This window comes from Pieris napi, chromosome Z, assembly GCF_905475465.1.
Source record: "Pieris napi chromosome Z, ilPieNapi1.2, whole genome shotgun sequence".
NCBI lineage: Eukaryota > Metazoa > Arthropoda > Insecta > Lepidoptera > Pieridae > Pieris > Pieris napi.
The window spans coordinates 9,154,658-9,181,685 of record NC_062259.1 but is presented as its reverse complement, the minus strand read 5'-3'; the positions used below and the strand labels follow the sequence as shown (position 1 = coordinate 9,181,685).

Here is a 27,028-nt window from a genome sequence, read left to right as displayed (position 1 = left end):
TATTAAATTTCAATTAAAAAGTATATAGATAACATTTTGAAAACGATCTTTCTTCGGTTATTAAATAAATCTTAATTGATGGTGTAATGGCATAAAGTTTAAGATGACTGTCTGTAAGAGAGAGTCAGTCTATACTCTTCATCCCAACAGATCGCTTAAGCGAAGAACGGGGTCACGACTAGAGTGCCTTGGTATGTCAGATCCAATATACATATTTTGTGCAAACATAATAAAACACAATGCAATTTCTGTATTTTTATTAAAAAATAACAACACACAGAAAATACACCATATGATTCTGGATACTCCTTTTTATAATAATAATAGAAAATAGACAAGTCAATAATTGACATTGTTTCAGAATATGTATTTACAAAATGGCATAGATTGAGTACTCAAGGGCAAGAAGACTTATAGTAGTTCAAAAATAGTTTTCATTTAAAATATCTGTGAGAATTCTGAAATTTCATATTTATTTATTATTAAGATATAAAAGTACTAAGCCAAATATTTAATAGCTAAAAAGCAATTGGGTATTTTTATTTTGGCATCAAATTATTAATTCTAACGACACTTATTTAAATAAATATACATTTATTATCATCTAAGCTACATCTAACTGTTACATTTAAACACATAGTTAAATACTGAGAAAAATATTAAGGTATAGGGAGTAAAGAGTACATAATGTTTTAGTGATATAGATACGTTATATATAGTTTTTTAACATGCTTATTTTGATATTCTAGTTGGTGCATCTTTAGGTTTACGAGTGCAAGAATCGAAGATTTAATTTACGCAGAAAATCATTGACTATTCCGGCTTAATTTTATTATGCAATACATACAGATATACATACTCTACTGGACAAGCAACAAAGATTTCAATGTTACCTATATACTTATTTGCTCTGGGATTCGTAGGCTGGGTCATTGACTCTTCCCAGATACAAGGTTTTAACACTTATTACTTATTGGATCAACACCTTATTTTGTACGAGCCGAATTCATTAATTTTATATGTCGTAGTATACCGAGCTTAGGACTTATTAATCTTAGACGTTTAGCTATATTTATTTCTACACTAATTTAATTATGAAAGTACATACAACAATAGTATCAAGAATTTATATTATTTGAAAAAAGGAGCTGATAGAATTTTCGACTGAGTTTATTCAACTCTCGATATCTTTGGTTATATACCTATTATACTGACAGCTGGTAATTTAACAATACTACCAATTAAAATATATACAGTGATAAATAACACTACGTTAATTTTGAAAATTTTGAATACTTTCAAAGAAAATGGTAACCATCGTGTATTTTAATATCATTTCTATGTTTGAGTGAATGATTTTCTAAGTCAAGGTGAATCTACAACAATAAGTATTGTTTTGGTGCTGACAAAATCTTTTTTTCTACCGAGCGAGTTTCTTAATTTTACATCAAGTTGAATGAAGGTATAACTTTATCTTATAAAAATAGCTTTTTTTAGATGCCTCTCAAATGCAGTTCGAATCGTGGAAAAGAACAAGGCTGGTAGGTCCGTTTATATACTGGAACTAGTATGGCCAAACCGAATAAGATTTTATAACATTTCTTTAAATCTATGCCTTGGTTTAAAATTTGAATAGGCGCTTGAAAATAGTTTACATCAGTTTCCTAATTTGAAAGATTAATACTAAATAATTCATTTTAAATTACACTATTGCCTGTGTAAACTTGTTTTAATGGGAAAAATAGTCGTAAACATACCTAAACGACGATACTATTTCCCCAAAAATATAAGATAGCACGTATACCAACGGTACGGTATTGACAGCATAAAAGTAATCAGAACGATTCGTTATTGCAGCTATGTTTCCGATTATTTGTCCAATTGTCCTTATAATTCTATGACATCTGGCAAATCTTGGTGTATCGCCTAATGTCTCCAATATTATATCCATCTCATATTCTGACATCGTTCTAACGGGATATCAACGAACGGCAACACCATTTATAGTGACCACTGCGTTGGGGCCGGTAGGTTCTGGCTCGTAAGCTGAGTCAGTGTCGCTTCGTCGTCCATAAGCAGAGTTTTCCGCGAGGCTTCCACTGTAGGGAGAATCGTATAGGTTGTCGGTCACGTGGTCATATATATTCCTTCCATGTGTATCATGTAGTGAAGCATAACTCATCACGGCTGCATTTTGATCTTCTTTCCTCTCAGCACCTTCTATGTTTTCAGTATTCTTTACAGGTGTAGCTTTGCGACTGGAATGAAATAATATAATTTGAAATGACGCTAAGGAGACCAAATAAGGAAAAACTTTACCTTAGCAAATTAAACCCCACATAAAATACTTGTCTTTTTGGCTGGGCATAAAATGTATAGTAGTCATACTTACAGTCTTAGGTAAATGACTCCCAGTAACATCAATAGGAAGAGAACTATTCCGCAGCCAACTCCAACGCTCAGTGGTAGAGTTCCGCCTTCTGCAGCTTCATTTTTAGCCAGCTCGCAGCGGGGTTCCTCTCCTGACCACCTTCCATCATCTAGACATTTACGTAGGAAAGGTCCGACTCTCTGATATTGCGGAAGACAGTGGTACTCGATAGAACTTCCAAATAGCGTAGAGCTATTTGATATGATTATGCGCCCATTCTCCATAGTACCCGGGGATTTACAATCAATAGCTATAAATAGAAAGAAAGTACAGATTACATAGACTTATACATACATATTAACCAGACTTTCGTTGATTTTTAAACGGTTAAATTGGGTCAAAGTAAATGCTATTGACATAATTAAGTCATAGATGAATCAGTGTCCACTGTAAACGAGAATAAGTGACGTTAACCCGTAAGCCGACAACGGGATATGAGGCACACGTTTCCATTATTCATTGTCTTCATAAATTCAGACCTACATAGACTTCAGTTCGATACCAAGCCGCCAAGATGAGAGCTAACGGTATGGGTAGCAAATGTAATATAGCGACAGCCCAGCGAGAAGATATTCTTTCATCGCGTTTTTAGAAGATAAAGCAAATAAATAATAAAAAAAAAGATTGTCTTAATGTTGTACACATGATTCACAAAGCTTCACGATGCGTGTTGAATGATTATAAAACATAATATAAACTATTACGTACGGAGGCAAACAGGGGGCCCTCCACTCCATTGCTCTTTTGGTAAGCAAGTACGAGTCTGATTTCCCTTTAAACTGTAACCTCGTTCACAACGGTAATGAGCTTCACCGCCGACACTTAATGTTGATGTTACGACGATAAGCCCGATGCTTCCCTTAATTTGAATTGCCGGATCGTTACAAGTTAATTCTGAAAAATATTCAAAATATCAAGACTTGAATGCGTTTGGATAATGGAAAATCTGAGAAAATAAAAAATATGCACAAAAGTGATGATAAATATATTCATACTAACTATTAAATTTATATATATTCGGTTAATTTCAGTTACATTACACGTACAATTAAATAATGTTTTATCACGATTATTAATTCGCAAAACTACACTATGGTTATTAGGACAAGATATTCTATAGCTATTTAGACTAATAATAATGATCTTTATCTTTAGAAGGTTTTACGTTTTTTTTACTGAATTTACCTTTGCAAACAGGTGCTTCTGAACTCCAGGTGCCGTTGTCTTGGCACAGTCTTCTGGAAACCCCGTCTAGTTTCCAATGTTCTTGACATTCGTAGAGGGCCGCCGCTCCATAGTAAGTAGCATTCGTTGCAAGAGTCACCTTGCCATTTTGTAACCGAGCTGGGTTGCCACAATCAACATCTGAAAAAATTATTAGTTAATAAGTAATTTTACCTACGCTGGTGCAAATGTTATAAAAATACTGCTTAGTTAAATCTAATACATATATAAAATTCTCGTGTCACAGTTTTCGTTGCCATGATCCTCCGAAACGGCTTGACCGATTTTGATGAAATTTTTTGTGCTTATCCGGTATCTATGAGAATCGGCCATCATCTATTTTTCATCCCCCTAAATATTAGGGGTAGTCCACCCTTACATTTTTATTTTTTATTTTTTAGACAAAATTTTTAATTTCTATTTTTTTATGATACAACATACAAAAATACAAGATACAACCCTTAATTTTCACCCCTCTACGATCAACCCCTATTTTTTATTATAAATGATAAACATGGCAAAACGACGTTTGCCGGGTCAGCTAATAATATATAATCGAATCATTATTTATATTTAATTACATTGACAGCGAGGTGTAACTCCGCTCCATTGCCCGTTGTCCTCGCAAGTCGACAAACTCTCTCCAACTACTTTATAGCCTCTTTCACAGCGGTATTTCACCAAAGCCCCGATCTGGTAGGTCTGCCTTGAACTGGCAGACGTACGAATGAGTGTTCGGCCGTGTATTCGGTCGTTACCAGTGACTGATACTATGCTGTTTTCAGCCACAATTGGTTCAGGGCATCTAATCTCTGAAAAAATATGAAGCTATTATATGCGCTTATTGTTTCATGTATTTGCAGTAGGTATATATGAAATTGATTGTATAATGTATATATTGTAATTACTAGGATGATTATAGGGACGACTTAAATCAGAGAAACTTAAAAATTGTCGAGGTTAAAATAAATGCAATTTATATTCTTGAATCATAAAGCCGTTTTTAGAGTGTCATTGAGTCGATTACTTTATCCTTTTACCTGTGGGACTACAACCTTGTGATCATTAATTTTTATTAATAGGCAAATAAATGATCACGAAACAGATACAGCGCCTGACACGCGGTCGACATTATTTTTTGCCGGCTTGCCGATATTACCACGATTGTTAAATGCGCATATAGAAATTTCATCTGTCCACAGCCGGGGATCGAACCAACGACCGCAGACAGAAGAGTCGCACGTTGAAACCACTACGCCAACACTGCTTGGAATTGATAAATAAGCCAAATGATTTATTTAACTGTGCTCTGGTTTGGCGTCAACCTACGCTTGAACTCCGAAGAATCATATTAAAAACAAAGGATATCGTAATATCAATAGTATGTGTATTTGTCGTACAATGCTTATCCTGTTTTCGTAGATTGTTGTTAATATTGAAACTAAAATCTAATTCAAGTATATTTCCGGATAGACTGCCAAACACTTTGGTTGAATGATAAGTGGTTTTATAAAAGTATTATGATGACTTGCCTTCACATCTAGGTGAGAACTCGCTCCATTGATAAGTGTCCAAGCACACTCTCTTTACAGGACCTACGAGTCGGTAATTAGCCGTGCAAGAGTACTGTACAACGCTGCCTAAGTGAGTGGTGCTATTCAGAAATTCAGTCATGCCATAAGGTATCGTCTGAAGTTTTCCACAGTCAACGTCTGCAAGGATTTATGACAATTATAATTTCTAAGTCGCCAGTTGAATTTGTGAGGTTAAGCTAGAAATATACGCGTACAGCAGTGTACGCTAATAAATAAAATAAAGTAAATATTTTCTTATATATAAAAAAGAGACATTGCCACATTACGGGTGCCAAATATACCAAAGCGGTAAATATAAGTAGAAATTTAATTTCTAAAAACACCACTCAAAGGTAAGAAGAAAAAGATCTATGTTTTAATGCATAAAAAGAATTCTAAAGAGAATGCGCTATCTTCGGATAACTAAACACACGATTAACCATTAATGCTTCAAAGCCTCTTATGGCAAACGAACGCCAATATCATTCAACTAATTAAGGTAAACATTACGCTATGAATACAAAAAGTACATACATTCACATTTTGGAGATTCGCCCGACCATTCACCGTCCGGTTGACATATTAAGCTGTGCTCGCCAACCAATTTATGTCCCTTCTCGCAATGAAAATCGATAGTTGAATGTACATTATAATCATAGGCTTCCATGTAACCCCCTGGCGGAACATCTGGGGTGTCGCACGTTATCACTAAAAATAATTAAACGTCATTTACCTTACCAATTAGGCATTTTTGTATAGAATTATAATAAACCAATGAAGATAGATAAAATAGTGTGGCGTGTGAGAATGTAATCACTACACGCGCTTTCGCTTAACCTTTCGTTCGAATTGACTATGAACAGAGAAGTTATCTATGATGAAGATTATTTTTAATACTATTGCCGATACTTACATTCACATGTTGGAATGTCATGAGACCATTTTCCATCTCGATTGCACGTTAATATCTCAGCTCCTACCAGCCAGTAGTCTGGTTCACAGTTGAATTGTGCTAGAGACTCATAAGTCGTTGTTCCGTTAAGCAACTTGAAGGAACCCTTATAGAGCTGAGCAGGGGTGCCACAATCAACATATTTACAGGAAGGTGTAGTGCCGCTCCAGACGCCACCCAGAGTACATGTCATGCTCTACAATTTAATATGTATTAGAGAACCTTGTACGTATATGAGTTTAAGTTATAATTAAAACCCATAGAAACCATCAACCAGTAGGTAGGTAGGTAACAGAGCCTAGACAATGATTGTTTCGCTAGAACCGAAAAGCTTTAAGATATACATCATATACATTAACAAAGCAACGGAATGAACGTAATTAAATGATTAATACACACCGGCTGTCCAAAAAGAATGAATCCATTTTGGCATATGTACGACGCTAGGGACCCCGCTTTATGTCCATCGACAGTGACTGTGGCTCCAGTAACAAGAGGAGGATCAGGACACCAGTCAAAGAGACATTTAGGAGTCTCTCCGCCCCATAAACCTTCGTCTCCGCAAGTCCTCTCAGGTTCTCCAACAAGGGTATAATTCTCACGACAAGAGTAAACAGCTTTCGCTCCGTGAGTTGTACGCCCTTCTAGTAATGTGACTTCGCCGTCCTGGATTGACGATAGGCCACCACAGTTGACATCTATACCAAGGTAGAATATTAGTGATTGTTTGTTTTCTAGAAAAATAATCAAAACTAGCAAAACTAGATACCAGTTAACTTCCTGCTATTGGACTTATAATTAAAATGAAACTAGAATTGCTTATTTACAATTGTGATTATACAATATGTTAAAATGACTGTTATCTGTAGGCTAAACTATATATACGAGTATAATATATATACTTGTAATCGCTACGTTTAATAAAACAAGGTAACATTGAGAAGTATATCATGATATACTTGTTGGTATGCCTTTTAAAATGACACTACTTAGATACGAACGAGCCTCTGTCATATGATCAAAGAACATATATTATAGTCATCTCAAAATAGTATCACAAGAATTCCTATGGATGGATTCATTATTTAACATTAAGATGTTAATGCCTTAAGAGGCAGCGTCATTACTTCCTCTGATTCATTTATATTTTGTTTGGTTTGTGTGTGTAACCTAAGACTATTATTTCAGAGGAAATCGATACCAGCATCGGTACTCTGTAACTCAATAGCTATATTGTGACACCGAAAAATGATGTCGTACCCCATACCAATTGTTATAATTAAGAAAATAGTACTTACATTTGCAGCTAGGAGCTGCGCCTGACCAGAAACCATCTTTTTTACATTCCCTGGTCTTGTCACCAATCAACATATGACCTTCTGGACACTTATAAGCAATTGTAGCTCCTACTTTGTAACTGTTCCCTTCGATTGTAGTGTTTAGTAGTTTATCGGGACTCCCACAAGATGGCGGCACTGTAGGATGAAGATAATTTATTTTAATCACATCGCAAATTAAGTTAATTATTTTTAACTTTCGCTGCTTTATCTATAATAATAATTAACGCAAAGAGCAATGTACCTATGATTGTATTATTACTCCAACGCCCTAAGGTGTTCATACAAAATCGGTTTAGAAGTTTAAATATGTACTCCATTAAGCAGTAGTAGTTATATACTTCATAGACAATAATTATAGACTTCATAGTCGAGTAAAATGTTATGTGAATATTTCGCATTGGCTTACTTTCGCTTTGCTGCTGTGTGAACAATACGACATTCTCGTATGAAACCACAGGCATTTTTTATTGTTTGAGATTTGTAGATAAATCAGTAGTTTCACTGTAGATCAAACATATCGAACTAATTCGCAATTGCATTACACATACACTGTAGCAGCGTTGACCAATGATAAAATTGAATTTCGTTGTGACGGTAATTGTCAATTTTGGTGATTAAAATCTGTATTACATAAGCGAGGCCCTATCATTATCTACAAATATCACCTATTTAGTAGTTATAGATGTTTGCAACAACAAATTGATACAGAATTTTTAGAGACCCTGCGCGTCACAAAAGAGGACAGCGATACTGTAAATACACGTGAACAGGGAAACAAATAATTACAAGAAAATAACTTTGTTGTTTTCTTGTGCTTAAGCAATATTTCGTTGTTAGCCTCCAAAGCCAGATAAGGCTTCACATATTTTGGTTATTTGGTGTTGAAACGGCGGATAAAAGTTCTGAAAAAGGTTTCGCTTAGCTTGTTATTAACTTATATAATTAGATTTAAATTTAAATGTATAAATGTAAAAGGCACCGAAGGAAATGAAACACACAACCTATTAGGTATTTACCTAATTGATAGAGCTATAACTAAAATCAAATCAGAAGAGTCTAGACAAAGCCAACATTTATTAATAACTTCCACCCCAATCGAACTGACGGCCTGGTTTCCAATTCGCATAAAGTATTAATATAATCAATACTTTGATACAGAAAGTATTAATGTTGTATGATATAAAAGTAATACTTAAAAACCTTTAAAAATATAATATAATAACTAAAATATATTATTAAAAGGAGTCCCTTATAATAACGTTGCATTATAAATTATATTGACATATTTTAATCCGAAAATATAAATAAAATATTACCCTTAGTTCATATCATGAAGATATGTAATGGATTTCGTTCAAAGTTTCAATTCGTGGTCTGTGTAACATTTACCAAATAGTTCAGAATACGGTCGCAGTTGCGTCATTGAATAAGATTATAGATATGTACCTATTAAGGAGACACTCACGGTACTGGCAGATCCAGTGCAAATAATCCAGATTGCATCCAACATCATTCCATAGCCAGGCTCGTCCGCCATCTAATACGGCACAGTTTTGTTCGCCATTGTAATTGTTTGGTTGATCCTTGCCCCACGTTGGCTTCGAAACTATTTCGCCTGTGAATCATAATGCATGTGAGTCCAGCGTTTAGTGTTTAGTTTTGAAATGCGAAATTTCTTTAGTTAATTATGTCTTAGACATTGCCATAATTCTAATTTTTATTGTTAGTACATTCTATTGACCTTTTGGATGTAACTAGATGCCACAGATACAATTAATTAATAAAGAAAATGCTATACATTATACATACATAACTATCTCACTATTATTATCATTTATAGATTAATTAAACTCACCATCAACCCATTTCCATGTTCTGGACGTAAGACCAGGCTCCTTTTGTGCGCCTATCCATACAAGTTGTGTTTTCAGCTGTGATTTACGACGTTCCAATTCTTGAATGAGATAACTTGATGTTGCACCCTAGTAAAAAGTAACATGAAATAATTTAAGTGATCAAACATCTTTTTTTTAAAAAGCTTTAAAAAAGCGACGCTGGGCAAATATTGTAGGTAACAAGAATTGTCTTTACATATTTCGATAAACTGTAAGTATATGAAGCAATTGACGCATCCAATTAAACCTACGGGTTCGCGTGAAACGCTGAAATGATTTTATTATTATAAGTTAACACCTCACAATAAATAATACGTGTTTCAGCAAAAATGAAAGAGCAACGAGCCAATTCTTAAAAGCAATACGTTTTAGACAGTGCCGGATTAGCCATATAGCAAGAGTAGCAAATGCTACGGGCCCCGCGAATTTAGGGGCCCCGCGCTCCAACGCCTGTCTGACCGTAATAAAAAGCGTAAAAAGCGTGGCGAGCGTTTTTTTTCCAATATTAAATGGTATTAAAAATGAATGAAGGAACTCGATGGGCAAGAACGTCTTAATCATCTCACTTTGTTCAATATAGAGAATGATTTGCTTGAAAAAGTCGATATTGATAGTGTTATCTCTAAATTTGCCCATATTAAACCCAGAAAAGTTTATTTGAAACAGTTTTGTTTTATTAAATACCCTTAACTTAAAAACCTATAGCAAACCAAGGGCCCATAGGCAGAATTTGCTACAGGCCCCGCGCTGGCTTAATCCGGCACTGGTTTTAGAGAGAGTATTGAAAAAGTATTTTAAGACGAAAAGCTCACTTGAAATCCATTAATTAAGTCACCACCATGTGACTGGCATTGTTTTCTTGCATCTTCAAACGATGCGCCCTTGGCAACGTTAAACTCGTAGCAGGTTCTTGAAAAAGCAGCCAGCTCTACGTCAGCTGAGGTTCCAGGAGGCGCACACCGGTCGTTCGAAAATTCTGTACGTCATTGAAATACAAAAATCATCAATGACAATAAAAAAGATGCCGTTAATATAATAATTCAAATTGAAATATTTTAGAGAAATACTTAATTGTTATAATTAAGTATGTATTTGTTACGTATTTTTCACAGAGATATAACAACAATAAATACTTGATAATCTGCTTACATAATAATATTGAAAATACTCTTCATTAAAATCGTGATTTAGAGAGAATGAAATAATCCGATTAAGTATTTTGCACCCATTATTCACTTAATTGAGGAAAATGCGTACCAATTAAATGTATTGTTAAAAGCTCAATAACAGACATCTTCATTATGTATCAACATTTATTAATCCGTGTATGTACAATCCACGGGATATCACACACAACTGAATTAAATACTAGTTTTTCCATCTTGTAATCTATTAGTTCTACCTTACAATAAACATATTTTTACTATAATTTGTGGCAATACTCACCCTCGGTCGTGAATACTTCAACTTCGCAAAGCGAAAGGGACCCTTCGACGCCAACTAGTTGCAAAAACACATGTTGTCCGATAAGCGGTCGGGCACAAGTGAAAGTCTTTGTTATTCCTTCATCTGTTGAAAGATAATTCATTTGAAACAAACGTAATATAAAAGGGACAGGTTAAAATGTTAATCTCAACACGATTTTTGATTGATTCTCGTAATCGTACTATCCGTCGTCTTTATAAAATGGTACTCGTATAATATATAGGTAGTATACGAGTTCTTCTGAATTGCCAGACGCAATATGCAAGCAGACTATATAATATGTATAATATACATATATAGTCTGCTTGCATATTGCGTGTAATAAATTCAATCTACTTTCTTAATATCTACCCAATCACCGTCTACAAGCTTAAAATACAACTATGAACTTATGAACAAGCATCTCTAACGCAGTGTTAGAGATGCTTCTAAGACCTAATATATAGTTACACACTTTATTAATTCACTCACTGACTCACTCACTCACTCACACATTTGCACCCACACACTTACTCATTCCCTAACATATCCCCACACACTCACTCATGCACTCAGGCGTGTTGATAACAGTTTAAAAACAAAAACAAAAATAAAGAAAATAAAATATATTTTAAGGAATGTACAATTAAGTTTGTTATGGATGAGCTGGGAACCCTGGGACTGGGACACAGGTATTTTTTACTTAAAAGGGTTCCCAAATCTTACACATTGTGATGCATATGTACTTATAATGAATAAACACATGCTTATATTGTTTTATATTAACATATCTATGCAACCCAGGAACGACGCTTTTAAGACGCGGACTCCACCAAGGTGGCTGAGGGAAAGTCATTGTATCAAATAGCAAAACTGACCCTCAACCACCTAACCCATGTCCAATTTAATTTTTTTTTTTAAATAAATAATAAACACACTGTACTGAAAAACTTAATTATAGCTTAGCTTCCTCGGCCCCGGGGCGTAAGTTGCCTGGGGGCCTACCCCACTAGCAATTTAAAAAAAAAACCCAGAAACGAAATTTTATTCCCAATTAGTCAACTGTTAAAGAAGTAAACATACGTTCTAGCTTTCCTTTGAATTTATGGTTCACTTACTTAAATTCTAATTAACTGGTTTAAGGTAGCGCTCAACAAATGATTCTTAGTACCTCTTTTAATAATTTAATATAATAGGTATTTCTAGTAATGATCACATTCTAAAGTTTTCCTTTGAAATAAACTGTGGAATGCTATCGTATTGTTGAAGTGCGGTTTGCGGGCCATTCACTCGTCCAGCTTACGCCAAGGTCAACCTAACAATGGCTGGCTTCCAGCTTCCTACACGACAATAATTAAAGATTATTATTATAGCAGATATGCTCCATATACGCATGATTGTTTAATTCATAGAAGCCGTTGCCGACGATTAGCAATTATACAATCTTTTAATGATCTCGACATCATCTCTATAATTAACTAGAGTAAGTGGTTTGGTAATTGGTGGACATGTTGATGTTAAGATCTTTAAAATTATTTGTATATGAATACAATCCACGCGAACTAAATTGCGCGGAGGTGCTGTGTAACCTCTGTACATTAAATTAAAATCAATAAAACAATTTACATTTAACTTTATCGATATAGAAAATCGTTTGAGGTCATTATGAATGCATATGATAAAACAGTGATTTTCCGCACTCATCTCTTTGATTGTTAACTAGGATACAAAGGGATTTTTAATTACGTAACAAGTGATTAAAACCTAGTGTAATGTCGCTTTGTTTCATTGAAAGAGTATAAATAAAAAGAAATATTTATCAATGTTTTATGATAACTATCACAACCTCAATAGACAGAATATCATTTTATGAAATGACAGTTAATAAAGGTATCTTCCTTGAAATGAAGATTATAGCGTCTAGGGGGAAGATTCCCGATTTCCCGTAAGTCTCGTTTCTGAATCTCACAATAGGAAGCTTGCCAGTAAATAATTTAAAACGCGATTTATAAGATATATGTCTACTTATCATTAAAGTTTTATTGTATCTTGTTAGCAAAATAAAGCAATGAAATATTAAAAGAGGATGTTGCATTCAAATTTTTTACTATCGTTTATAATCTTCACGTTTAATTGTCTATTTTGACTGTAGACATTCCCAAGAGTTCTTGGACTAATTAGTCAGTCTATGTAACGACTTAGATATTGGGTTACGCAATGTTATTTTTTTAATTATATAATTGACGTGTGAGCGGTTCACTGCGTGCTGATTATATTCAAATTATTCATGCTCTCATATATTAAAATTTTCCATGAACATTCCTAGAACATTAGAGAAAATTAAGACTGAGATGTGCATCTTCATAAACATTTTGCTATCATAATGTTATATTGAAACTGAATCAATTTACATACATGTATATATTCTTATATAAAACTCGCAAAAATTTGCAAGATTTATACTACTTTCCACATTTAAACGATGTTTAGTTAATATAAATAAACAAATTTACCCCTTTTTAAAAAAATACGTGTGGGTTTAATATTTAAAATAGCATTATAAGGCGACGATCGTAATTTCAATAATCGCCGATCGTCCAATCCGTCCGGGCAATAGTAAGAAGATTTAGGTCTATATGATCTTTAGTCATATGCGCTGACATATGACCGCTTTCATAACAGCGGTAATTTAAAAAGAAATAAAATTGAAATGTAGCATAGTACAACGTGGCTGATGGCCAGTTTCCAGGCCCATATACCGCTGGATCGAGAGAGTTGAAGAGGACCTGGTGAAGCCAATATCAGATGGGAAGTGGCACAAGAAATTTCTCGCTTCGGAACTCAAAACACATTTTGGATTGTCTCCACAGATTAAGAAGAACATAAATTAAGATTAGAATTGGCTATGTTGATAACTAACATAGACAATACTAGAGGCCGGCGTGCGAATCATTAGCCTGCTTCTACACCGGTTCTCAATTAAGTGCTTGTGAGAGCCTGTGAATAGCTTTCCACTTTCTTCTCATTGATGGGCGCTACGACTGATTTCATTCAATGAAAATCGCTGAGCTAATTAATTTTTGAACACGGAGAAATTGAATGTTAGTACAATATGAAGTCGGACTATAAAAATAGACTACGCATATATGCGTTTTTAAAGTAAAAGGATTAGATGGCTTTGATAAAGGATTCCCTTCGTCGTTTTGTATGATGGTCCTCAACTTTCCCGGAAACTAAGTTATATCATCGCTATTATGTAAAATCAGTCCATATTTGCCAAAATCAGGTCAGTTTTTTGGGAGATGTCCCAGATCAAGACATGTATATTATACAAGTATTGGGGGTCGGTTTAATTCTAATTTTAAATTAAAATACTTTTATCTTAATATTTGTATCCGATATTTGCATAACCTGATAAATAAAGGTCATAGTATTGATTATTGAATCTGTCTTATGCGATTTAAAACTTTACATATCGTTGCATATGATAATGTTATATGCAACATATTGTATTTGATTTGAGAACTGGCATTAGATGTAAAATTAGAAGAATAGCATTTAATATGTATTTCTTTACTGACGTTCACAAGTGTACATTGTGTTACTTAAATTAATAAATTATTTTGAATTTAAATTTAAAAAATAGTACCGAAAAAATAGTTAAACTGCTAAACACGACTGATGTAAAGCACTAGTTGGGTTAAGTTGATAATATAATTTTAACGTTTATATTCTAGAGACACTTATTTAAAATCTAATAACCTATTATATTATAGGTAGAAATTAATAACTCGATATGAAATCATATGTGGTTTTAATATGTGAAAACACGGCAATAAAAGCTCAGATCCGATTACTATTATTGCCGATGCTGAGCTCCGCGGTAATCTCGTCGATATGAGATACACCACACGTGATACTTGATTATTTTGTTTCTGACTTATTTTAAAATAAGTCTTAACGAGTTTATACGTATAATATTTAGCGTTATTGCAACGTTTATATGATTATTAATGCCTCTATTTCTCTAAGTCGTCGGACAATTAATTACGTGTTGAAATATATAAAAAACTATTCCACTTTATAAAAATTGTTTCAATTAAATGAACACCTGCACGTTGAATAATTCGTTTAGCCCTCGGTGACGTTCCATCAGAAAAAAAAATGAATTTTTGAGCGTTAACTGCATGTGTGGAAATGATCAAAGGCGCCTGTGTAACTTTCATTTCAGATTCAAAAAGGAACGAAAATACAAACTGACGTTTTACTGAAAGCCATGTTGCGATTTTGCCAAAGTTTAAGCGATTTTTAATATATCCCAAATTACCTAAAGGCATTAGTGAAATCATGTATCCTTAATTATGTTTAATTTTTGTAGTAATATAATATGTGGTTACAGCAAGAGGTAACCAAAGGCCAGGTTTAGTATTGGGTTTCTTGTTATAATTTTACGTTAGCCCTAATTCGCGCACACACTTCATTAGTAAAGGTGAATAAAGAATTGTACTTTTAAATAAACCAGCTACAACAACTCTAATTTCTTTTCAGAAAAGTTTAAAGCTTTTAAGAGGATTTGTTTTATTTCGGAGAGACGCAAAGATGTTTTAATGAAACTGTGAATGAACTACTGACCTGTTGTAGGGAAGTGGTGAATGTGCGTTGAGCAACAAATATTGAGATCATAAACGGAAATAGAACGCTTTTGACGCAACTGTAAATATTATTTACGCATTGTTCTCTAGAGATTTTAAATCTATGTCTTACATAATATCTCAATATTCCACTAAATATATAGTAGTTCCACAATACATTTATATACGTACGTCTATATATATATATTATGTAAGCTTAGTAGTAGTCATGTCGCTTATAATATCTCTAAACCAAGCAACCTGTACTAGGACAACATAAATTCAAAATAAGAAGTTCATTTTAAAGAATGTAACTTTAAAGTAAGCACCCGAACCCACAAATCGTTGAGATAAAGAAACTAAAAAAACCTAACAGCCATAAATTGTTCCTCTGAAATGGTATTACTTACCTATGGTACCAGGGAACCAGGCACATAAAGGGTTTCTCTGGAGATCGGTACTGCTGTTCCCCACTCGAATCTCGAGGTCCTGTAACGGTTGATGACCTGCACAGAAAGTCGAAATATAAATGATTTAGATAATTTAATAATATCTTCTATACTAAAACTAGTTTCCCTCTTACAATGCCTCGTGGTTTTGAACGTTCAACTGCAAAGCGTATTATTTCAGTCTGAAGGAAGAAAAATTAAAGCAGGCGTATGTAAGCGATTATATTAAAACTATGTCCTAGTAACTGTTATTGTTAGAACAATCAAAATTCATATAATAATAAGTTTACTGAAATCACTAAGACCAACTGAACCTCGTTAAGTGTTTGTTAACATAATATCAAGCTGAGATCTGTATAGAAGCTAAACATATACTATTGTTATATAATGAAAATGTTTTACGAACTTCTTTAATAAACAAGAAAAAGAAAGTGCGCAACTACTCACGAATAAAATTGGTTATTTTCAATTTAGCACGGTCGCTTTAATTTTTAGTTTACATTTTACTATTCAAGTACAATAGTCTACCATCGTAAAACTATTTTCATTTAGTGAAACAAAGGAATTTATTATAATTATCAGTAAAATAAACTCATATTTGTTTATATATATCAATCATAATGATTACGGCTGAATTAATTGGTGTTTCCGGCAAAACACCATAACATAACATATTATGCTGTTAATGAATCAGGAAAACGTGCTATATATATCATATATAGCATAGTCATAAAAGCTAATTAAGCTTCAGCTTCAGGTTTAATTTTCATCCAAGTTAATAAGTCGGATGTCTCTTTTTCTAATAAAGATACCCTTTACAATGATGCTAATATATAAATTTCACGGAACAAGATAGTCCGTAATATAGCTCCGCTCTGAGAACCTTTTAATAATAGCTGTAGTAGCGTGTAATATCCACCTTCTCTTTAATAAAACGTCCAATGTCGTGCCTTTAAAATATATTTTAATATCATGAACTACAAAGTAAAGCTTTGCTTTAACTAATAATATTAGGAATTTAACAAAACATCCGTAGACGTAAAAGTAAAAATAAAAATTAGCCCAGTGAGTGATTCCCCTCGTTCTTTATACATAGCTAGATCGACGGCGCATTCGGTCGAATATTGATTCAATTATATGAGTTCAAAATCGTACAGAGTGTTCGCAAAAATAACTAGGCGATGTGTATGTATTTTCGATATTTGGTAATTATATTAAGCTTTAGTTTTCCTGATTCCTATTGATTGGACGTGTAGGGTAAGGTGATAATCACGCCAGCCTGTTGTCAACGTTACAACTTACGTTTCCGTTCGTAAGGAGCTCATAAGAAGTACGTGAACAACCTACTGATGTTTACAATGTATAGAGACAAAGCATGAGTTTAAAGCTGTATCGCTCATTAAAATCACGGATAGTTGGTGATGCAACCAATTTTAGATTTTATAAAAAAACTAGTGGACCCGACAGACGTTGTCCTGCATGATATTTCAAGCAATTAGTAAAGCAAAGTATGAAAGTACCGACTGCAGCGCCATCTGGCGGGCTGATTTGTGAATCTAAACCATTCCCAGATCCCCTTGAACACACACAAAAAATTTCATCAAAATCGGTCCAGTCGTTTGAGAGAAGTTCAGTGACATACACACTCACAGAAGAATTATATATATAAAGATAACTTACCACAGCAACCTCTCGTTGTAACTCTGACAACTTTCACAGCATAATGCCGCAGAAGATCGACCTGCCACCACGGAGAAGCCTCCCTCTGAGTCTCCGTGCACCGCTTTCCATCATGCTCCGTGGTCTTTTCACCATCATTACCATTACTTGCCATACCACCCCGTACAGTTGTTGATTGATTCGCTGGCTTTCGGAATGCAACATTTGTTCCTGTAAAAAAGACAGGGGATTTACACGAACAGTTGTTAAGTGGTAGACTTGGCGTTGGTAATTAAGTTTAGACGAGACAGATTTAACAAGAGCCCAGATTTTTTCGTCAGAGGAAACTTTTATATATAAACATGTCTATTATTGGAGTAAATCAGCCATGAAAATTTTTTGATAATATTTCGTTTTTACTTTTAACTACCAAATAATAAATATTGCATATAAAAATATGATTTCAATTGTATAATTTGTTAATGTTATTAGCATTCAATCTTATTTGGTTTAATTAAATAAATACAATAACATAGTAAAGACCCGACTACCTTTTTATAATAGAAACTTAAAACAACTGAATACAAATTTCACGTCAAATTAGATTATATCGCATTTACCAAGGCATTAAATTGGTCATTATTATAAAGGAAGAGCTATTTATTAAACTAGTTAGCATCTCCAGTCACTGTAACAGGGTCTATGATAGGTAGTACATATTACCTGTCCAAAAACTAAGTAATACACGATATTGTTTCTTTTGTTTAGCGAAAATGGGCTATATTTTTGGCCTATATTCAACGAAGAACGAATAGTGCGAGGTTTGTAAGAAATGTAAGTTTCCTCTAACGATTAAATTTGTGACGCATTACTGGTTCAGTGCATTCTCGTTCTGAAAATATCCGTTAATCTACACTCGGGTTCTGATAGTAATTAAAAGTCGTAAAAGCCTCATTTCAATACAGTAGCTGAATGTAATATTAGGACTGAAAATGGAACAGCTAATTTCACAATTATAATTTAAGATACTATTATACTTAAAATATAAGAAATAAGCACGCATAAAACACATATGCACTTCTGCCTGCCCTATTGCCATAATGATAAAATACATAAATGATAAAACATCATAATAAATCACAATAATAAAATTATGGTGGTAGCCCCTTTTTTCCTCATATTTGTTTTATATATTTGTGACTGTCACATAATAAACAAATAATTTGCAATAAAATAATATTGCGGCTATAAATTAAGATGTAAGCTAGCCTATCTTTTAAGTTGGATCAAACTGCACATGGTGTGCAAATTTAATTTAAAATCGGTTACGTAGTTTAGGAGTCCATCGGGGACAAACAACGCGTGACACGTGATTTATATATATTAAGATTTATGTAATGTAATGGTACCTATATGGGTACTTCTTGGTTCCATTCATCCAAACAATACAGAATCAAGTCAAGTTAATTCGAAAACTAAACAAAAATTGTTCTTATTTACTACATATATATAACTTATATTCCATTTGCCTTCCTACCTTCATTTGTCTTAGCAATTTTTAAAAAAAGCTATAAAGAAGCGCGATCGTGCTGAAATGATCTTCAAGAGATGAAATTATTATAAGCTTGTAACGAACGAACTTAACTAATGTACGAATTTAGCGAATACATAACATAAATCGATTCCTTTTTGCGATTGTTAAAAATTCATTAAGTATTTCTAGATAGCTTTTACAGAGCTAAACCTATAAGCTCCGTCGGTACATCGCTGCTAATCTAGTGTAGTTATTAAGCCTAATGGATGGGGGAGAAACGAACTCAATATCAATGAAATGCAAATACCTTAAAAATAATATTAGGCGTCAGTTAATTTTATCTCACTGTAAAAATTGGAATTTATAACACGGAAAATTGTATTAGTCTTTTTTGATTGATAATTTAATCAGTCTTTTCTTTGTTTAGTAGTAGTTCGTTTACTGTACTGTATATGTATATTGTATATAGGTTATTGACAAAAAATATTCTACTCTCACCTCCCTATTCATAACCAAAACACTGACCTGTCGCTATTCATTAAAACTTTAAAACATTTTGACAGAAAGTTTTTTAGTTAAAACAATGTGGTGGTAAAAATTTAAAAAAATATGTTTTTTATTGTGCAGGTTCTATAAATTTGACATTACATTAAAACCCTATCTTTCCACAAACAACCCCTTAAATTAATAAGGTAAACAACACTAAACATAGGAAACACAGCGTATTTGAGAGTCGAAAATGTGGACATTTTGGATTCGAAGGAAGGTTACGAAAACTTATAAAATTGTAGAGAGTATCGTTGATCCGAATTAAGTCATTTAAGTGTTTTATTTTATATAATTGTGTCGTCACCTAGTTTAATCATATGTATTATGATCAAGTATACATAATCATTAGTCACTTCGGGTTTCTACACGCAATACTAAATTTGCAATCTAATAATCCCATAGGGGAACGTTATTACAATACTGACACAATTAAATATAGTCGCAGTCTGGATTTTAATGGCTCCTAACGCTTGCTTTGTACTCTTTACCCAATAGGGGGAACGCTAAATGCATTGTATGTATAATATATATGTCGGAGTGATGGCGTCACTGTCACCTGCCATTGACATTATATTTCACAGAGCTTATAAATTAACAACGACAAGTCAAATTTTAAACCGTTAATATTTATGGTTTATTCGATTTGGCAATTTAACTAAATCTATTAATCAACGACTATCCGATAGTCGATAGTAATAGTGCTTACAAAGTCATGATTATTATTAAGAGTAATTTATATGCTATTTTAACCTTAGCAACTAATCAATATTATTAATATGTTAATATTAGTTATAGTTGCATGTTATTTTTAATATCTTTTTGTTAATTAATTATGCATCTCTTGTACTTTACCCTCTGTAGGTGTTTCTTTTTTTTCTATTGATCCATTTTAGGGTTGCCTGGAAGAAATCGCTTGTTAGCGATAAGGCCGCCCGTTGCCTAATAAATTATGTAACCTACTTACTTTTTGTTTTTTTTTCTATATGTATAATTATGTGTATTATGGCAATGAAGTGTAAATAAATAAATACAAATATTAAAGTAATACTTCGTTCCTCGTTCATGTTTCCTCTTATATATGCCTACTTTGCCCCCATGATTTCATTTATATATACATATATGAATTGGTGGGGACATGATAATCTTATCCCGTATTTAGCCTGCAGGAGGTTACGCGCGATGTGTGTTAGTCACGTCCGCGGTAACAATTACCTGCAATTTCTAATCAACTCGAATTTTCGATGGAGGCAAAATCTGAAGCCTCTTTGTCAAATATGACGTAGCAATCTATTCTTTAGTGTCTATGGTTATGATTCACATTGAAGACTTCGCGTAAAATATGACGAATGTCAATATCCTATATATTTTAGCCGTACGGGAGTCAAGCTTTATAAGCCTCCACTCTAAAGCTTCTAAAACACGGGCGCAAAATGCCTTTAAGTTCGTTTCAGTATTTATATCGAATATATATGTATGTATATGAAATAGGAACGAAGGGGTTAGAATGAACTTTTAAAATAACATCAAAAATAGTACATTTTAAATCTTGAAACGTCCTCAAATAATGCCTATACTGTTTATTTCATTACGTACCACAAAATGGTGAATCTCCTTTCCAATCGCCCCTAACGGTGCACTCTTTCTGATGCCCTCCGAAGAGTTCATAACCCTCGTCACATTCATATGTGGCCAGAGTTCCAGGCACAATGTCACTATTTGAAAGTGATACTCTTGCGTTAGGCGGCACAGCTGGATGGCCACAGCGCCTTTCATCTGTAAAAAATAACCGTTTTAGTTTTCAGCTAGTGGAATACTATGTAATATTATTGAAGTGAGTTTTTAATGTACAATTTATATTTTTTATTAGTTTTAAAATCGAAAAAGATTGTAGAAGGATAAATGTCTCAGAAATCAATCTAAAATAATTTACACATTATCTATTACGTATAAATCTATAAATTCTTATGAAATTTGACACAGTCTTCCATATACTCAGTTACAAAACAATGTATATTGTGTATGATATGGTTGCAATAGAATATAGACTGTGATCATTAGCTTTCTTTTGTTACCTAACGAAATGCAACTAAAATACAAATGTGTACTAAAATATGTACACCGGCTGGGCACGTGGTCTTTTCTTATATAATACTGTATGTCCCCTTTAATATGCGTAATAATGACGCGGACTGCCTTGGGAAACTGTTGCCAAAATGGGTATGGAAGTTATTATACATTCAACACAATGCGCTTCTGTAGCATACGAAATTTCACTGATGAATATAATAAAAAGTTACACAACATAGATTCTGTTTACTCTTTATTAAACTAGTTTTTTAGTATAACTAAGTTGATGTAATTTAAATCAATCTTTTCACTGCCTCTTTATGTGTTAACAGCTAGCTGAGTACTTTAGTTAGAACGGTGAAAGTAGAATAGTAGAGTCATATGAATAAGATTTGTTTAATTTTAGGCAACACGAAATAAAAAGTTATAGAAATCAATATACAAGAGTAAATGGTACACGTAGGCGAGGTCATAAATAAAGTATAGTATTAGATCAACACGCGTTTAGCTTAACACTTTTCACTCACTCAGGAAATCATTCCTATTTGGGCTAAGCCACAACTACACGACGCAAAGTGAAATTTAATTTGCAAGCAATCTTGCAACTTGCATTTTTCATTGATGTTTGATTTTGCTTCACTGTTAATTGCTTTTATAGAATACGAAAATAGATAGTTCTCGAAGTTCTACACAAAGAACTCATGATGTCTGACTAAATTTAATTTCTTATAATATTAATTATATTCAAATTGTTTTTTTTTTATAAAATATAATAAATCTAGATTACACGCAAGTTTAAGATTTTTCAAACATATATATTTTTTTAATCTATTTGTGTAACTCCTGTTCCGAAAGTACATTTTTTAATGCCATTTTGCTTGGCGAGCGTAGATTTTTACCCTAATCAGACTATGCCGCGCGGGCAGCCTTTATTGTATTGTTAGCTATCGTTAGGGGATCATCCGTGTATCGGGGCCTACTACAGGCCTTTGTTGTAGTCTATGCTTTTACGCAAATACCACAAATCTCCCTGTGCTACGGTCCTGAAACTGGACTTTCACTTCCTCCGCTTGTATTTACCAACACGTTCATTAGTTATGCTTGTTTTTAACAAGCCCTTATTTTAAAAATATTAAAAATATTTCAATAAGATACGAAACAGATTACATTTTCGATCAACGCTTGTTCTATACTCGATTGTTCTGTTTTTTGTATTGTTACGAAACTATTGCCCGTTAAAGTATCGAGGTCAATCGGTTCACGTCTTAGTTTCGGACTTGCACTACATAACTATCCGAGACTAATTTGTAAACAGCCACTAAAACTTTATTTCACAAGAAAATGCTGTAAATGACGAGACAAAACATATTTTCTGCCCTCGTCACGTATATGGTCCAATTTATACGCGTGAAGTAAACAATACTTATGTTCTTTGGTCAAAGAACAACATTCATAATTATAATAAGTTCGATATTTATCTGTATGGTACAAAAACTGGATTGTTGTATTTACTTAAAGTAGTTTAACAGACAACACTTATACATGACACGTTGGTTTATCTATTCAATTAAACAAAAAAATAATAATCTCTCAATTCGGAATAAAAGGATAATTTCTTATGAAACGATTTTACACGTTACCTATTTTTGGACTTCCTTGAACGATAAAAATACTTAATAAATTAAAAGTTGTGCAATATATCAAGTCACTCGTAAATTAAAAGTTCAATTGCACAAACAGTTTACAAAACTAGTGAATGTTATTATCAAGGTGAAGAGAATAATAGTTCACAAAATCGGCTTGCTTTCATAACGTCCTTTTAAGACGCCCTCGACTTATCATTAAGGACAGGTTGTGATAAAAATTATATATTCTATATGTTATGTTTTAAAAAAAGTTTTGATAATGTTGTTTTAAATCAGCGTACCTTCCATGACCTTCGTACGATTCAAGTCCCCGCGATATAATTCGACAGTTCTCAATCTCAAACATACAAGCATCTTTTAATACAATAATCAAAACAATAGTAACTGAACTAAAAACCTACGAAAGGATAAGTTTCATATTTGACTTGGTTCTTGTATACTATATTCAAGATATAGCATATTATGCACACTAACCTGAAAGCCTGAATTATTTTCAATTAGTAAACTTCCATACCATGTGAAAATACGATATTATGGAATAAATAAAAAAGAAAAACGTCTTAAAACATAACAGTGCATAGAACTTTCTCGCGAGGCCAATCCAACTTGATTAGTCCTGCATAATATTGAGAGATCGGCGCCTGAATGTTGTTCTTTGGACAACAGACACACATTCGATAATGACTTTGAAAAACAAATTGGTGAATTGAATTTTAAAAAACGATTCAAAGTTTACCAGACTATAAAAGTAAGTAAATTTTTATATTATTTTGCTATACGCGTTACACGTTTAAATGAAATTAAACGTGGATTAATTATTTTATTTAAACAAATGGACGTTTCGAGTGCTGATACAGTGGGCAGATTTTAAAACGACGAGTTTTGAGTAGGATGGCGAGTTTTAAATGCATCTCCTGTCCTATGATACATTCACGACGCGATCCATCTTTCCACACGATCAATCATAATCAATCGAAACATACCACCATTTCGTTTCTTGTTTTACGTTCTCACTAGTTGCAAACCGTACCGTGTTTATATTCGTTTATTATAAGCCACAAAGCTAATGTTAGCTATATTTATAACGGTTTTGTTATTTAAAGTCTATGAACATATGTTCAATGTCATTACTAGCAGTATGTATTCCACGTCTCAAAGAAGGCATTGGGTTACGAATGGTATTCAGCGCAGCTGACGAGGTCAGGCGATTCCTAGTGCGTCCGAGATGCCGTGTGGTAACGGTCAACAATTGTTCTAAAGACAAAAACCCATAAGTGTACGCCCTACTTACAAGTCGTGTATACGTACTTACTTACTCTGTTACAGCACTGGTGAATTGAATATTATCAGATATACCGGTTTATTTGAATAAATTATGATTTAGTGGTATTGTGTTAATAATATAATACATATTGATTATGGAGATATCTATGGCGCTTTTAGATGTAGATTTGTCTTGTTAAATGAGTGAGAGTTGCATAAATATGACATATTTGACTGTATGCATTTTATTTCTGTTGTAATAAATCACTTTGGATTTTAGTCTATGTTTATTAATACAGTTAGTGATAGATAAGTAGGAATTGTTTGTCATACACGGCATAAAGAATTTAATTTAAAATAGTAGTCTCGTTTCATTTGGGAATGAGGGCATTTTTTCTTTTATATGCACATTCATGTATAATGTTTCTAAGAACTCGAAAAGTATTGATTATATAAAATATAAAGGTAGTAAAATATTAATTTTAGTAACAGTATGAGCAAGATACCTACTTCTTGTTCACATTATTCAATATAATACATAAAAATAACTTAAATTGTAAATCGGCTATTGTATTATTATGGAAAACATGTGTTATTTTTCACATGGTTTCTTTGCAGTTATTTTTGTTGTGGTGTGGTTGTGATTAGTATCTATTGCATTATTAATTAGGTACGCTACTAAGTGCCAGCACCGTACCACCAGTTACCTCCTTTACATGGCAGTTTAAGTATATAGATATATTTCTGCCTCAACTTTACTTAATTCTAAATTTTGAAATTATTGTAATTTCAAATGCAAAGATTTATTTTTATAACTAGTCGCTTAAAATGAGGTAGTAATGAGGACGTAATCTTGACACAGGTAGAGGTGGCATTCGACTCAGTGAGGATAATTAATTTTTGCTAAGCTAAAAATAATTATTATCAAACTGTTAACGGATATGTTGTATATTTATTAAGATGTTCGACATAGTTTTTTATTTATTTATTTTATTAACACTTCGTTGCAAATAAAAAAACACAATAGACTACTACATAAAAATTATAAGGGATGCAACGGGCGGCCTTATCGCTAATAAGCGATCTCTTCCAGGCAATCCTAGTTAAAGAGAAAAACTAAAAAAAAGAAAAGAGTTTTTTATATGTATTCTCTATGCGTCTTCTAATGAAATAATCTGTCTATACATCTTAGTAAATATTATTATTATTAAATCCATAAACAATGAAACTGAGATCTGAGTATGTTATTCGTGTATCTAATCTGTAAGAATTAATTGTGGGAAAACAATCACAATGGACAGGTTACGCCATTGCCGGTTGGCCTTGATACCTACTTTTATGTTGAATCTGGAAATCAAATCTTAAGTTAATAAAAACTAAGACTGTTTTGTCATTTAGTCTTTGGAACATAGAAGAAAACAGCCCTAGCTTAGCAGTATCATAATGTTACTTAGCGCCGCTAAGTAACCGCTAAGTTAGCGGTGTAAGCACGAAACGTCTTAACATGGCAGTAATCTTTTAACTTTTGTGATGACGATTTCGTCGAAGTACAAACAAGAAAAAACTAAATTGCTTTCGCACCTCCACTATCTTGTTTGTAAAATCATTCCTTTAGAATTCATGTGCACAATTGAAAGACTTAGATGAACAAGCAAGCACATGAAGGTGGTACAAGACAGGAAGCCCTGGAAATTTCTCGTTTAGGAGGCCATGACACTTTTAGGGTCGCAAATACAGTGGGGTGAGTGTGCGTTATTGATTTCACTATAAACTTATTATTATTAATTAATATTTTTTTAATTGCTTTTAAATTAATGTTGTATTACAAAACTGTTGCAGGTCAATAAGCCTTTAACTGGATATACGGAAGTCACATTTCTTCAAATATGTAAACCATTATTTTGACCCCGGCAACGAATCCCAATACCTTGACGCCACCTTCGCGAGGTCGTGACGTAAGAGGTCCAATGCTGTTTAGGAGAAGCAATGACGATATAGTTGATATGCTAATGTGCCAGTTGCCATTTTATTTCCAACGGTCTTTTCAATCTATATTTCTAAATATAGACTGGACGAGGTGTGGGTGAATATTGACCACCCTGCAGCCTCAGTTCTCACCGCCACCCAGATACTGAAATGGGCGTGTCTTCAACCGTTGCCACCCAGTGCCAGCCCAATTCTAGGAATTACAACACCAGCGCAGAGCAGAAATAACTACCCCCCTGCTGCTGGGGTATGAGTATTTTCCGATGAATTCCAATTAGCGCTCTCTGTAAGCTCTAGCGGACATACTAATAATACAGTTCAATAAAGTTCGCAGAATAAATATTTCATCAATAAATATTATTAA

The 27,028-nt window shown here is 33.4% G+C and overlaps 1 protein-coding gene across 1 annotated transcript in view; it reads right to left on the bottom strand.

The window, feature by feature from the left end:
• Window positions 1–242: 242 nt before the first annotated feature.
• Window positions 243–27,028, bottom strand: part of LOC125062128 (CUB and sushi domain-containing protein 1) — a 50,474-nt gene continuing 23,688 nt past the window's right edge. The window contains exons 2-18 of the mRNA XM_047667704.1: window positions 21,296–21,475; window positions 17,641–17,850; window positions 15,922–16,017; window positions 10,863–10,985; window positions 10,229–10,392; window positions 9,377–9,503; window positions 8,987–9,136; window positions 7,480–7,656; window positions 6,581–6,879; window positions 6,143–6,377; window positions 5,764–5,937; window positions 5,188–5,367; window positions 4,237–4,467; window positions 3,617–3,796; window positions 3,140–3,325; window positions 2,393–2,681; window positions 243–2,258 (exon numbers count right to left, since the gene is read on the bottom strand). Of these exons, the coding sequence (XP_047523660.1) occupies window positions 1,982–2,258; window positions 2,393–2,681; window positions 3,140–3,325; window positions 3,617–3,796; window positions 4,237–4,467; window positions 5,188–5,367; window positions 5,764–5,937; window positions 6,143–6,377; window positions 6,581–6,879; window positions 7,480–7,656; window positions 8,987–9,136; window positions 9,377–9,503; window positions 10,229–10,392; window positions 10,863–10,985; window positions 15,922–16,017; window positions 17,641–17,850; window positions 21,296–21,475 (3,278 nt within the window). The 3' untranslated portion in view covers window positions 243–1,981. The remainder of the gene's footprint in view (window positions 2,259–2,392; window positions 2,682–3,139; window positions 3,326–3,616; window positions 3,797–4,236; window positions 4,468–5,187; window positions 5,368–5,763; window positions 5,938–6,142; window positions 6,378–6,580; window positions 6,880–7,479; window positions 7,657–8,986; window positions 9,137–9,376; window positions 9,504–10,228; window positions 10,393–10,862; window positions 10,986–15,921; window positions 16,018–17,640; window positions 17,851–21,295; window positions 21,476–27,028) is intronic.